The sequence below is a fragment of the Sus scrofa genome, chromosome 10 (genome assembly GCF_000003025.6).
Source record: "Sus scrofa isolate TJ Tabasco breed Duroc chromosome 10, Sscrofa11.1, whole genome shotgun sequence".
NCBI classification, from domain to species: domain Eukaryota; kingdom Metazoa; phylum Chordata; class Mammalia; order Artiodactyla; family Suidae; genus Sus; species Sus scrofa.
In genome coordinates, this window is record NC_010452.4 from 29,083,964 (window position 1) to 29,099,183 (window position 15,220).

The 15,220-nt window shown below is 46.2% G+C and overlaps 1 protein-coding gene across 1 annotated transcript; it reads left to right on the plus strand.

Moving 5' to 3' along the window:
* On the plus strand, positions 1,375 to 14,806 carry C10H9orf153 (chromosome 10 C9orf153 homolog). The gene is made up of 4 exons (XM_021064633.1): positions 1,375 to 3,181; positions 9,420 to 9,510; positions 10,380 to 10,866; positions 14,543 to 14,806. Exons 1-4 carry the CDS (start codon positions 2,919 to 2,921, stop codon positions 14,749 to 14,751), a joined length of 1,050 nt encoding a protein of 349 aa, XP_020920292.1. The 5' UTR covers positions 1,375 to 2,918; the 3' UTR covers positions 14,752 to 14,806.

The following is a 15,220-nucleotide window of genomic DNA, read 5'->3' on the forward strand; positions in this document are numbered from 1 at the left end:
TTTTCACATAGGGTCCTCAAAACCGCTGCATTTATCTTTTTTTTTTTTTTTTTTTTTTTTAATGGCTGCACCTGCAGCATGTGGAAGTTCCCAGGCCAGGAATAGAGTCTGAGCTGCATCTGTGACATACACCACAACTGCAGCAATGCTGGAACCTTAACCCGTTTCCAAGCCAGGGACAGAACCTGAGCCACTGCAGAGAAAATACTGGGTCCTTAACCCACTGTACCACAGTAGGAACTCCCTCCCCACTGCTTTAAATCATCCCTGGATTACTTACAATACCCAATGCAGTATAAATGTTATGTAAATAGTTATAAGTACAATGCAAGTGTGATACATAAATGTTGGGGCAAAGCAAATTCAAGTTTTGATTTTTGAAACTTTCTGAAGTCTTTTGCCCCAATATATTCTAACTGCTATTGGTTGAATCTGTAGATGAAGAGCTTAAGGATAGAGAGTTGAGGAGTTCCCGTTGTGGCGCAGTGGTTACCAAATCCAACTGGGAACCATGAGGTTTCGGGTTCGATCCCTGCCCTTGCTCGGTGGGTTAATGATCAGCCGTGAGCTGTGGTGTAGGTCGCAGACACGGCTTGGATCCCGCATTGCTGTGGCTGTGGTGTAGGCCAGCAGCTACAGCTCCGATTAGACCTAGAAAAGGCAAAAAAAAAAAAAAAAGACTTGACTGTGAGAAAGAAATGTACTGGTTCTGTCTCTGGAGAACACTTGATTCTTTTCACCAATAGATTCTCCTCCGGGGAAATGGTCCTTTGGCAGAGTTTTCAGTGATTGCTCTAGGAGACTTCTGAGCAGGGAGCCTTTTGAGGGTGAGGGCAGAGTCCGGAGCATGACCTCGAGGCCCATGTAGAGAGTTAGGATGAGCAACCCGATCTCCTGGGCAGATGTGAACTGCCTTGGCATGTCCTTTGCACTTTGCTCATGTCTATAGAAGGAAAGACTTGAATGAATACAAATTATATGCAGGCGTGCCCGTCGTGGCTCAGGGGAAACAAATGTGACTAGCATCCATGAGGATGCAGGTCCCGAATTGCTGTGGCTGTGGTGTAGGCCAGAGACTGTAGCTCCAATTCGACCCCTAGCCTGGGAACTTCCATGTGCCACGGGTATGGCCCTAAAAGAAAAGAAAAAAAAAAAAAAAAAAACCTGCATTCACAATTCAGCTATTTAATGTTCCCCGTTTTTAAAAAATGTCCTGGAGTTCCCATCATGGCTCAGTGGAAATGAATCCAACTAGGAATCATGAGGTTGCAGGTTCGATCCCTGGCCTTGCTCAGTGGGTTAAGGATCTTGCGTGGCTTGAGCTGTGGTGTAGGTCGCAGACGCGGTTCGGATCCCCCATTGCTATGGCTATGGCGTAGGCCAGCAGCTGCAGCTCCAATTCGACCCCTAGCCTGGGAACCTCCATATGCCAAGGGTGTGGCCCTAAAAGGACAAAAAAAAAAAGGTCCTTCCATCCTTCACCCTCCACTCATCACCCTCATGCAGGAAGATAATCCCCTGACCTTTGGTGTCACATAGCTGTTCATGTGACCTTGAGGTTGTCCGTATGTCACAATGAACAGTTACTCATCTACTCAGCTCTTCCTAAGCATTGGCATGTGCCAGGTTCCGGGCTCCGCCCCTGGTCTACAGGGTGAATGAGACCTGCCCTTCTCCCCACCCCCCGCCCAACCCTCACCGCCAGGGTGTACAAATTCACAGAAGAGCCGGCCGCGTAAATGGAGGCTTGTAAGACAAGTGGTAAGTGCAGGGCTTGATCACCCACAGAGCGTAATGAGAGCAGAGAAAAGTGAAAATGAAGCCAGTCTGGGCTTGGCAAGGCAGGGTGGGGTGAGGTGGGAGATGACAGCTGCGTCCACGTCTGTGAATTGGGTCCAGAGACTTGACTTTCCTTCCAGGCAGGGGGCGATAGGAAGCTGGCCCTGCTGGTCAGGGCTGCTCCCGCATGGTCTCCCTCCTCATTTGGGGCCTTCCCCACCAGCAGCCCTATGCTCCCTCCACCTCTGCTTGTCCCACCAAACCCACCTCACCTGCCATCCTTTCTCCCGCTCCCCGAATCCAGCCTTGGGAGTTGCAACCTTGGGAGAGATGAGGCTCTGAACAAGGACAACGTCCAAAAATGCTAGAGTGCTGCTTCTCCCCTTTTCCAGAGCCAGCTCACAGGGACAAGGTGGCCCCTGGGCCAAAACTGAATGGTGGGGAGTTCTTGTGGTGGTGCAGCAGAAACAAATCTGACTAGGAACCATGAGGTTGGAAGTTCGATCCCTGGCCTTGCTCAGTGGGTTAAGGGTCTGGCATTGCCGTGAGCTGTGGTGTAGGTCACAGATACGGGTCAGATCTGGCGTTGCTGTGCCTGTGGTGTAGGCCAGCAGCTGTCGCTCCAATTTGACCCCTAACCTGAGAACTTCCATATGCCACGGGTGTGGCCCTGAGAAAAAAAAACCCGAATGGTGGAAATGAGTGAACCAGCCACCCTGGCTCCCATCCAAAGCCACCAGGTGTTACCTCCTCCTCCTGCCTTAGCTGGCCTGGCAGTTCTCAAGGCCACTGAGCATCGACACAGTGAAGGTCCCGTGCAGGTCCAGGTCCCTGAAGACTATCTGCAGAGCACAGAGGGGTCCGCACAGGCAGTTCCCTTGGATGGACCTGTGCTGATTCTGATCTGCCCACCCTCTCCAACCCCTGCTGCTCCCCACTCAGCATCTTTCCGTCCTTTCCGTTGTACGTGCTGCCCCACATTGCAGGGGGCCAACACATAGGCCAACTGTGGTGTGGGTGGCACACAGGTTAAGGCTGGTGACCCCCAGGCAATCTTTCCAGACCGGCCTCAGGTCCTGTTCAGGACACTTGCCAGCTCCCTGGAAAAGGGGTACAAAAGTGTGCCCGACTACAGCTGCATGGCTTTCCTTTGGCATCAAAGGAGGCAGAGTAGAAAGAGCTGTAGGTGCAGAGATGGGTTGGCACAGTGGGAATTACAAGAGACACCAAGGAAATTTGTCCCTCCTCCTCCAGGTCGCTGTGCAGAACAGTGTCCCTCTCCTCCGGGTTTCCATCTGTGGGAGCCCAGCTCCTCTTTGGGATTCCAGCCTAGAGGCCCAGAGCTGCTCCCTCCACCGAGCAGACCAGAGCAAGCAGAGGGCTCCCCTGGACCCTACACCAGGTACCGACTCCTTCCCATTTCTGAGAACATAGGCATCCTCCGTTCCCTTTCCTGAACCACAGGAGCTGACCCACCACCCCATTCCCTGAGACCCTGTGACACAAGAAACAGCTGTGAGCATCGCAAGGTGCTCATTGCTGTTTTCTTCCTAATGGGCTCGGGGAAGATGGGGGCCGGTTCCTTTGAGGATTGCTCAAAGAGTCACTGCAGTTACCACACAGAGATCTGCTCTCTTGGTTTATTTTCTAGACTTCGTTTTGATGTGGGACCACAGGGCTCCAGCCGTATAATCTTTAAGCATCTATGGGGCCCTTGCTCTGAGGCTCTATTGAGCTTTATGTCACGGACACTGAGACACTGAGATGAATGTTCCAGACCTTGGCCTCCAGGGGGAAGGTGATGGTGGGAGGAAGAGCATATCAGTGGTAGTTGGTGGTAATGGCAGTTAAACAGCAGATGCTCCCAAGAACACTTCCAGGAGCCAGGCTGTCTTGTCAACACCACACGAATTAGCTCATTTAATCCTCACACAAATTTTATTTTATTTTATTTTTGTCTTTTTGTCTTCTCTAGGGCTGCACCCGCAGAATGTGGAGGTTCCCAGGCTAGGGGGTCTTATGGGAGCTGTGGCTGTATTTGCAGCATGTGGAAGTTCCCAGGCTAGGGTTCGAATTGGAGCTCTAGCCACCAGCCTACACCAGAGCCACAGCAGCACAGGATCCAAGCCCTGTCTGCAACCTACACCACAGCTCATAGCAATGCCAGATCCTTAACCCACTGAGTGAGGCTAGGGATCAAACCCACAACCTCGTGGTTCCTAGTGGGAACCACTGAGCCATGACGGGAACTCCCAAATTTTTAAATATTCTGTTCTAGTTCTGTGAAGAATGTCCTTGGTAATTTGATAGGGATTGCATTGGCTCTGTAGATTGCCATGAGCAGTATAGTTAGTTTGACAATATTGATTCTTCCAATCCAAGAGCATGGTATATTTTCCCGTCTGTGTCATCTTTGATTTCTTTCATCAGCATGTATAAGTCTCCGGTCTCTTGAGGTGGGTTTATTCCTAGGTGTTTTATTCTTTTTGGTGCGATGGTAAACGGGATGGTTTCCATATGAGAGGGTCTGGGGCCTTCCCCCGAGAGCTGTCGTCTCTCTTCAAAACTCATCTCAGGAGCTGTTCCTATGACATCCTCTCTTCCCTCTTGGGAGTCCTCTCCTGCTTCCTGGAGCCTCCCCGTCCCTGTGTCTTGTTGGTGGCATTGACAGGCACACTTTGCATCCCTGCATTTCTCAAATACTGCATTTGTTACAAATTGAAGGTTCGTGGCAACCCTGTGTTGTCAGATGATGGTTAACATTTTTTAGCAATAGAGGGTTTTTTTGGTTTTGTTTGTTTTTGCTTTTTAGGCCCACACCTGCGGCATATGGAGGTTCCCAGACTAGGGGTCTAATTGGAGCTACAGCTGCTGGCCACAGCCACAGCCACAGCCACACCAGATCCAGGCCATGTCCACAAACTATACCACAGCTCCGGCAACACCAGGTCCTTAACCCACTGAGCGAGGCCAGGGATCGAACCCACAACTCATGGTTCCTAGTCTTATTCATTTCCATTGCGCCACCACGGGAACTCCAGCAGTAAAGCATTTTTAAATTTAGATATGTACATTTTTTTTGGACCTTGCTATTGCATACCTAATGGACTACAGTATCGTGTAAACATAACTTTTACATATACCGGGGAACCAAAAAGTTCATGTGACTTGCTTTATTGCAACATTTACTTTCTTGCAGTGGTCCAGAACTCAACCCACCATATCTCCGAGGCCTGCCTGTATTATTTTTCATTTTGTTCAGTTGTACTTGTCTTATTTTTCCAGATGAGCGTAGTGGATGAGAGAAATTGTTCTGGAATCATGGCCTTTCTTGTTGGTCTTTCACGTCAGTATTGGGTCTGTGCATATGAAACGTGGGAACGATTGTGGGGTATGAACCACCTGGAGTTGTGAGAATTTTTTTCTTAATTTTTTGTTAAGGTATAGTTGATCTACAGTGTTCTTTAAATTTCTGCTGCACAGCAAAGTGACCCAGTCAATATATATATATACACACATTCTTTTTGCTCATAATGTTTTTCATCATGTTCTCACCCAAGAGACTGGATATAGTTCCCTGTGCTGTACAGTAGGACCCCATTGTTTATCCATTCTAAATGTAACAGTTTGGGAGTTCCCGTCGTGGCTCAGTGGTTAACGACTCCGACTAGGAACCATGAGGTTGCGGGTTTGGTCCCTGGCCTTGCTCAGTGGGTTAATGATCCAGCGTTGCCGTGAGCTGTGGTGTAGGTTGCAGACGCGGCTCGGATCCCACGTTGCTGTGGCTCTGGCGTAGACCAGTGGCTACAGTTCCGATTCGACCCCTAGCCTGGGAACCTCCATATGCCGCAGAAGCGGCCCTAGAAATGGCAAAAAGACAAAAAAAATAAATAAATAAAAATAAAAAATAAAATAAATGTAACAGTTTGCAGAGTTCCTATTGTGGCTCAGCGAAAACGAATCTGACTAGTATCCATGAGGACACAGGTTCAATCCCCACCCTCGCTCAGTGGGTTAAGGATCTGGCGTTGCTGTGGCTGTGGCATAGGCCGGCAACTACAGCTCTAATTGGTCCCCTAGCCTGGGAACCTCCATATGCTGCAGCTGTGACCCTAAAAAGACAAAAAAATAAATAAATGTAACAGTTTGCATCTACCAACCCCAAACTCCCCATCCATCCCACTCCCTCTCCTCTCCCATGTCCATGATCTGTTCTGTTTTGTCTGCTCGTGGAGCCGACTCATGGCTCATGCTTCCCATTTGGATTGTGTTCTAATCTATAGTAGCAAACTGTGTCCTCCTATCAGTTGTGTTATATTCAGTTCATCCTCAGACAACCTGAGCAGAAGGCCTCTAATTATCAGGTGCCCACCTAGGCCAGTCCCTACGCCAGGCAAGTGGCTTCTGTGGGAGGACAGACTCCAAGGTTGACGAATCCAGGGAAAGCAGACAGAAAAGCCATTAGGCTTTTTTTTTTTTAATTTTTAAAATTATAGTCGATTTACAATGTTGTGCCAGTTTCTGCTATACAGCAAAGTGACTCAGACATACATATATAGCTACATTCCATTTCTTTTATTATCTTTCATCATGGTCCATCCCAAGAGATTGGATCTAGTTTCCTGTGCTGCACAGTAGGGCCTTATTACTTATCCATTCTAATTGCAATAGTTTGAGTCTACTAACTGCAACCTCCCCGTCCATGCCACTCCCTCCCCCTCCCCTCCCCTTGACAACCACAGGTCTCTCCAGGTCTGTGAGTCTGTTTCTGTTCCGTAGAGAGGTTCATCTGTGCCATATTTTAGATTTCACATGTAAGTGATGTCACATGGTATTTGTCTTTCTCTTTCTGGCTGACTTCACTTACCCTTAGGCATTTTGATGAGAGCCCAGGCTCGAGCTAATATATCTGTGGGCTCTCACCTGCCTCCCAGGGAGCCTCCCTCATTAGAAGTGTCCACACAGCAGGAACACAGACATCTCTCCCAGAGCCACAGGCCCTTTGGGCTCTCAGAAGAAAAAGCAGTGAAACAGTCATGCCTCATGAATTGGAAATGTAAGGCCATCATGATTTCACAGAAATCCCATTTTGTTCTCAATAACTATCGCTGCTGTCAATGTGGAGCATTCCCTTCAGGACTCCATTAATCAGATGGTCTTACACAATATTCAGTTAGCAAGGTTCATTCTGTTAATGTATTTTTCACACCACTGGCTTCTGTTTATCACACTCGCAATTTTTATAATTATTATTGGGGTATGGTCGACTCAAATTCACTTTTGAAAAAGGATCAGTGGCTCAGAAATAGTCACTGAAGCATAAAATAGTGATGGAAACAGTATATCCTACAGTTCAGAGTAATCTTATGAACACACAAGGTCCCTATGACTCCAGATGATGTAGAAATGTCACTGGGGATTTATTGGCTCAAGCGGATCTGCAGGTGTGATGATTTTACACAAAGTGGTTGAGAATTGAAACTGAGTAGGAAATGCCACAATATGAAGACCTGAAACCTGAATTTGATTAGATCAAGCCCTCCCTGCAAAGTTATAATTCCCTCTTAAAGGGACTACTGAAGCTTTTGAGTCATTCAACAAGCAAGGGCAGTGACGTTCTAATCAACCAATGGAGTTTCTCCAGAAGAAGTAGGAAAAAAAAAATGTTTTCCAGGACAAAATTAATTAGTTTTTATACACAGGGTAATTGTTATTCAAAGTTTTACTTATTAGAGAGTTCCCGTTGTGGCTCAGTGGTTAACGAATCTGACTAGGAACCATGAGGTTGTGGGTTCAATCCCTGGCTTCGCTCAGTGGGTTCAACATCTGGTGTTGCTGTGAGCTGTGGTGTAGGTTGTAGGTGCGGCTCAGATCCCGTGTTGCTGTGGCTGTGGTGTAGGCCGGCGGCTACAACTCCAATTAGACCCCTAGCCTGGGAACCTCCATATGCCTCGGTATGGCCCTGGAAAAGACAAAAAAAAAAAAAAACAAAGTTTTACTTACTGAAGTGAAAACAGGCACATGTTACATTATTGTTACAAACCTTGTGGAGTTCCCTGGTGGCTTAGTAGGTTAAGGACCTGGCATTGTCACTGCTGTAGCTCATGTCTCTTGCTGTGGCTTGGGTCCCATCTCTGGCCCAGGAGCTTCCTTATGCCATGGAAGTGGCTGGAAAAAAAGAATCTCATAAACCTACCAGTTAGTCACATATGCTGTGCTCAGAGAGAAACAAACGGAGCTATTGACAAAAGAGTTTTAACAAAGCTCTTATTGTAAAATGCTAACAGTATATACCATGTGGCAAAGCATTTCCAGTTGCAGATGTGAGCTGTTGATATATGTGTTGTATAGACACACCAAGAAGAAAGCCACAGAGAGGCTTTGTTCCCTTTGTCACTGAAAACTCAGGTAAAAGTCATTGCAGCAGGTGGGCCATTGACTGAAATAGATGCTCAGGTGTCCACACCAAAGGAACACCTCCTGAGGGGAGCAGCTGCTCCTGGAAGGCTATTGCTCTGGGGATAAAGGAGCTTTTGAAAGAAATATATTTATTCACATATTAATAGTAGAGATTTCAAAGGAGTCAGTTCCAGCTCTTAACGAGATGTCTTTGGGAGTTCCCGTCGTGGCTCAGTGGTTAACGAATCCAACTAGGAACCATGAGGTTGCGGGTTCGACCCCTGACCTTGCTCAGTGGGTTAAGGATCCGACGTGGCCGTGAGCTGTGGTGTAGGTCGCAGACATGGCTTGGATCCCGCGTTGCTGTGGCTCTGGCGTAGGCCGGTGGCTACAGCTCCAATTCGACCCCTAGCCTGGGAACCTCCATATGCCGAGGGTGCGGCCCCAGAAAAGGCAAAAAGACATAAATACATAAATAAATAGCGTTAAAAAAAAAAAAAAAGCAAGATGTCTTTGAACCAGTATTCTTTTAAATAAATTTTATCGGAGTATAGATGACTGACGAAGTTGTGTTAATTTCAGCAAAGTAAACCAGTTACACATACACATACAGCCATTCCTTTTCAAATCCTTTTCCCATATAGGTTATTCCACAGCATCAAGTAGGTTACCCTGGGCTATACAGTAGCCCCTTGTTATCTATCCAGTTTCTATAAAGGAGTCTGCATATGGCAATCCCCATCCCCTGATTCATCCCTACACCCCCCACCCCCAGATTCTTTGAACTAGTATGAAATGCCTGAACATAAATGTCATGTAAGAACTTGAGGTGCTCCGGAAAAAAAATAGGTGGTTGAAATGTGATTAATTTGACTGACTTAGAGTAAGGAGAAAATGTTTTTTTGTTTGTTTGTTTTGCTTTTTAGGGCTACACCCGCAACATATGGAGGGTCCCAGGCTAGGGGTCAAATCAGAGCTGCAGCTGCCAGCCTGCACCACAGCCAGAGCAACGCTGGATCCTTAACCCACTGAGCAAGGCCAGGGATCGAACCCGCAACCTCATGGTTCCTAGTTGGATTCGTTTCTACTGCGCCACAACGGGAACTTCAAGAAAATTTTAATGGTATAAAATTTAAAAAGTGTCTTGCAAAGTTCTGAAAAATTTAATGTGTTACCATCTCTTTTGTATTTTATCTGATTTTTGATCTTTGATTGAGTCTTCCCTTATTTTGATCTTTCAGGGGTCGAAGAACACAATCCAGCACTATGCTCCTCAGTGGAGACAGGAATCCAAGCAAAGGTGATGTGGCCGCAGAGCCTCTTATGTGCTCGGTATGTACTTAGAATACAGGAAACTTTACATTCAAGAATTGTACAGGGAGTTCCCGTCATGGCTCAGTGGTTAACGAATCTGACTAAGAACCATGAGGTTGCGGGTTTGATCCCTGGCCTTGCTCAGTGGGTTAAGGATCCGGCGTTGCCATGAGCTGTGGTGTAGGTGTAGGTCGCAGACACGGCTCAAATCCCGCGTTGCTGTGGCTCTAGCGTAGGCCGGCGGCTACAGCTCCAATTCAACCCCTAGCCTGGGAACCTCCACATGCCATGGGAGTGGCCCTAGAAAAGGCAAAAAGACAAAAAAAAAAAAAAAAAAAAAAAAGATTTGAGAAGCCAAATCTAATGGACTCCTTTTATAATGTAGGATTGAATGATGTACCAAAACAATACCCTTTTGGGAGTTCCCATCGTGGCTCAGCAGTAATGAACCCGACTAGTGTCCATAAGGATGTGGGTTCGATCCCTGGCCTTGCTCAGTGGGTCAAGGATCAGGTGTTGCCGTGAGCTGAGGTATAGGTCACAGATGTGGCTGAGATCCCAAGTTGACAAGTGGCTTTGGTGTAGGCCAGTGGCTACAGCTCTGATTCAGTTCCTAGCCTGGGAACCTCCATATGCCGCATGTGCAGCCCTAAAAAGACGAAAAGTAATAATAATAATAATTCCCTTTGGAATGAAGCTGAGATTCAACGCTGTGGTATCTATTCCACATTGCCATGGTGGATTTAATTTAGTCAGGCAAAGATAACTTCCAAATACAGATGCTTATGTTTGTGAGGTTGTTGTCCTCTTTGTTCTAGGATTGGTCTGCCAGGTGATTACCTTTTCATCAGTCTCATGACTTCCTTTTTTTTTTTTTTCTTCCACAGCTGCCAGAATTATACGCCTTTGTTCAGAATTTTAGCAAGGAGAACACGAAACTGAATCGCCTGAACGCTCACTCTATTTCACCCAGCGAAGCGCAGAAAATATTCAGCCAAAACCTGAATGCATTGGGAGAAGCCGATGTGAGAGAAGATGATTCGCAGCCTCTTCTCACGTGCAAGGTGGTGAGAAAGGACGAGAGGCCAGAATCTATGACCGAACTCCTTCACCGCAGCTTACTGAGCAGCCCCCTCTATCCACTGGAGAGACTCAGCAGGTCCCAGCGGAGAATCTCTCAGCATGGGATCCCCCCTCCCAGTTACACGTTTCCTTATGAGATTCTCATCAGTTCCTCCACAGGGAGCCCAGCAGCCGATGCCAAGAAGGAAGTTCAAGGCATCAGAATCTTATGCAGGTTGGGCATTCCTGCAGTCTCACCGGAAAAGTTCATCTTTGAAGATAGGATTTCTAAATACATATTAGTTGATCCAGGTAATTGAAACAGATGAGGCCGTGAGGGAGAAAAGGAGTGGAATCTGACTGCAGAATTTCCCTGGGTTCCTAGAGTCCTTAACCCACGGAAGCTCGCAGCTCTGAGGTCCAGGGCTGATTCGCTTGCTGGCCACAGTCACAGTGGGAAGTAAGAAGAGAGAATCGAACGTTTGAGGGCCAAAGCTCAGGTTCATCCCTGGAAAGGGTTGATTATTTCGATTTGGCACTTAAACACTTCTAGAAGTGAGCCAGTTAAACATGGACTTGAAAGCCCACATCACTATGTGTTTCTAGTTTCATGAAGTTACTCAGGTATTTAGTGAATAATGGGTTGCATCTTGGATTTGCTGCAATCGCAGGTTCCTTAACATATCTTTTAAAGAAATGTTATCCTTTCATTATTATCACAACTCTGTAAGGGCTGTCAACAGAGGTCACAAACAACAGAAGGAAACGTATATCTAATTCTTTATTTATTTTACAAATTTTCTTTTTTTTAAGGGAGAGTATGTGGGACTCTGAGTGAGGAGGTGACAGGGAGCTCTGAGAGGGGGAGTGACAGGGAGCTGCAGGTCAGGGAAGGTTAGAAGAGTTGTGAATGCGGAGTGAAGGGTGAGGCAGCTCTAAACAGAGGAACTCTGAATGAGCCATGTCTGATTTTCTAATGTGGATGTAGCCTTCAAGGCCAGAGACCATGTAGACAACATTATTTGAGACCCTCTAAAGTAGGTTCTTAACTCAAGATCAGCAAATATTTTGTTACCAGCATTTTTTCCGTAAAAGTAGTGCCTGAAGGAACATATTTAAAGCAATAGATTGCTTACTCTGGTCATATTTGGTCCAAGATGCTGTAAGAAACTTAGCTGTAATTCCCTACATCGATGTCTTAACGATGCCTATTCGGGTCTAAATTCTCTTAAGAGAGTCACACTTTGTGGATTTTGGAGCCCAGGCAGAAGTGTAAATTAGGAATTATAGCAATGTTCTAGATAATCCTCAAAAGTACATAAGTAAATCTGGGGACAGAGAGGAAAAAAGCTAGAAACTGTTGGTAACCAATAAGAACTGGCAAGGAGTTCTCATCATGGCTCAGCGGAAACGCATCCAACTAGTATCCTTGAGGACGCAGGTTCGATCCCTGGCCTCGCTCAGTGGGTTAGGGATCTGGCGTTGCTATGAGCTGTGGTGTAGGTTGCAGACACGTCTTGGATCCGGCATTGCTGTGGCTCTGGTGTAGGCTGGCAGCTGTAGCTCCAATTCCACCCGTAGCCTGGAAACCTCCATATGCCTCGGGTGGGGCCCTAAAAAAAAATGCTGAAGGCTTTGGATATTTGTTATGTCTGGAGCATGTATGGCTTTGCTACCCACAGGGGCCAGATTGTCTCTTCCTCCTAATGCCTGAATGGCCTTCTGTCTGCCTCAGTGATGCAGGTCTCTCTTATGCCCTTTCAGACTCTTCGTCAAAGTCTCTCCTTTGCCTCCACGAGCTCATCTCCTGAGATCTTAGAGGTAGACATGTCCTATTTATGGAGTATGCCTGAGAACCAGATGGGCATCCCTATGAGGAATATCCAGGAATTCCTTAGATTTGACTGCAACACTTCCTCTTTTACTGTCCTATATTGCCTATTATTATTATTATTGTGTCAGCCAGCCAGTCCCTAAAGGATTCTCAGTTCAAGAGAACTCCAGGACTCCCCATATACCAAAGAATATTATAGAACATATCCGACTCCACCAAGCAAGCTGCTCTTGCTCAGGCTAAATTCTGTAGGACCACAAAGGTCAGACGTGTGTTTGACCAAAAATGGCAGAAAAACCAAAGAAAGCTCCTTTTTATTTTTCCACCTGGATGCAGATAAGGGCAAGAACCATTGTTTGTTTTTTGCTTTTTGGTTGTTTTTTCTTTTGTGTTTTTGTATTTTTCTAGGGTCGAACCCACGGCATATGGAGGTTCACAAGCTAGGGGTCTAATTGGAGCTATGGCCACCCACTTACACCACAGTCACGGCAACGCAGGATCCGAGCCGCGTCTGCAACCCACACCACAGCTCACAGCAACACCAGATCCCCAACCCACTGAGCGAGGCCAGGGATCGAACCTGCAACCTCATGGTTCCTAGTCGGATTTATTAACCACTGAGCCACGACGGGAACTCCAAGAGCCATGGTTTTTGATGTGGTCCAGACCCTGTGCTCCCTCATCTTTTTGTGTGTGGCCTTTGTCTTCATGGCCTTTGTCTTCCTTACCTCCTGGTGCTTCCACAATTCCAGAGAGGAAGAGGGGTCAGGAGAAAGGACCACATTGGCTCCTTCTGTTCTCTTTTAATAGGGAAGCAAAGCTTCCTTAGAAAATCCCTCCTTGGGTGGCTTCTTCCCACATCTTCTTGGCCAGAATCGTATCCAGTAGCCACCCCTTCCTGCAAGGAGGGCAGTGACTAGAGATCCTAGCTTCCCACCCTTGGAGGAAAGGAAGGTGGAAAAGGATTATAATCAGTGTGGAGTGAACCAAGCTGTAGTCTCTACCATAGATCACAACACAAAGTTCTTCACTAGTCAGAATTAACTCATTAACTCTATGGCCTTCCTTACCAGGGAGCCCTTGCCTTCCTTTTATCACCAGTTCTTGCTGTGTCAGGCCTGCCACGATCTCATCAAACTCCCTGAAACTTGGCAGCTGGGCCCTAGGGACATACTCTTGAACACCATGGCCAGGTATGAACTCAAGGAACTGTTCCTGGTCGCATTCACCTACTTCAGGTGTGCGCAGAATATTTGTAAGTGTATACATATGACTTCCTACCAGGTCGACCAAGAGAAACCCAAGCCCATCCTTGGGATGGAAGCCTACGTGGGGCAGGGGCAGTGTCTTTGCCATGGGTTACCTGCTCAACTATCACCCCACAGGAAGGATGGTAACGTCGCCCATGAGAAGTAGACCAGGCCTCCTGCTTGTTTGCTGTACACATTTTTCTCCTTATACTCATCTTGGTTCTTTAGCCTCTGCTTTTCCACTTGACCCTCTGCCTTAGGCCTTGCTTTTTTTGTTTTTTTGTTTTTGTTCACAATTTATTTAGCTATGAAAAACTGAAGAGAAGGGAAAGAGAAATGACTGCTGAGTAGGGGGATTTTTCTCATGGCTCACTGGCTCCTTGGAGGGGTTACATTACGAAGGAGACCCCAAGTTGGTAGGTCCTGAAAGTGTAGGGAAAACAGCCAAATTCTAGCTAAACTATTGCCCTTTTATACTTAGGGCTTACACTAGCATCTTGGAAGAAAGTACACTGGCAATTTATGCACTTCTGATCAGTCTTCCTCCTTGTTTTAACCACTCATTAAGATCCTTTTCTACTCCCTGTAGATGACCCCAGTGTCCTAAAGATCTCTCCATTTGCACCATATACCTCTACCTGGAATGGCCTTGCAGGGTCCACTCCAGCCCCATTCGCTAGACCCACTCAGTTTCCTATTTGGAGGATGGCTTTAGATGAGATGAACACTATAGGTTCCCCCTTAGCTTACAAAGCTCCAAAAATAGATTTCTTTGGAATATTCAGAAACACAAGGGAGGATACTTGAGTTCATCAAAGGTTTATTCTTTCCCTGAAGCATCTCTAAATAACTTAAGGTTAAATAAGGCCACTATGTGATTCTTTGAAAATATGATTCTTTTCAGAAAAACAATTCCTGGATCTAAGAGATCTGGAATGGAAATATTACAAGGGGATTGTGAAGTGGAAGCACATCTTTCCAGAATCATTTATAAACATAGAATACGACAGTGAGAAGAGATTTGTAGTGAGCCAGCAGATGCCTCGTGTTATTTCTCCCCCTCTGGTTGATAAGTCTTTGGTCATTTATTCTCAGGTTAATTATCCAAAATAGTAACTTCTTAAATGGAACATGACATTTATTAAAACATCTTGGTTATAGATCTTCATTTTGAGAGCACTGAATTTGTACATGAAAAGTAAAAAAACAATGGCACCTTAATCAGGCATAAAAAAGAACATAATCCATTTGTAGCAATATGGATGGGACTGGAGACTTTCATACTAAGTGAAGTCAGTCAGAAAAAGAAAGACAAATACCCTGTGATATTGCTTATATCTGGAATCTAATATGTGGCACAAATGAACCTTTCCACAGAAAAGAAACAAACTCATGGACCTGGAGAACAGCCTTGTGGTTGCCAAGGGGGAGGGGCAGGGAGTGGGATGGACTGGGAGTTTGGAGTTAGTAGATGCAAACTATTGCATTTGGAGCGGATAAGCAACGTTATCCTGGTATAAAGCACAGGGAACTATATCTAGTCACTTGGGAAGGAACATGATGGAGGATAATGTGAAAAAAA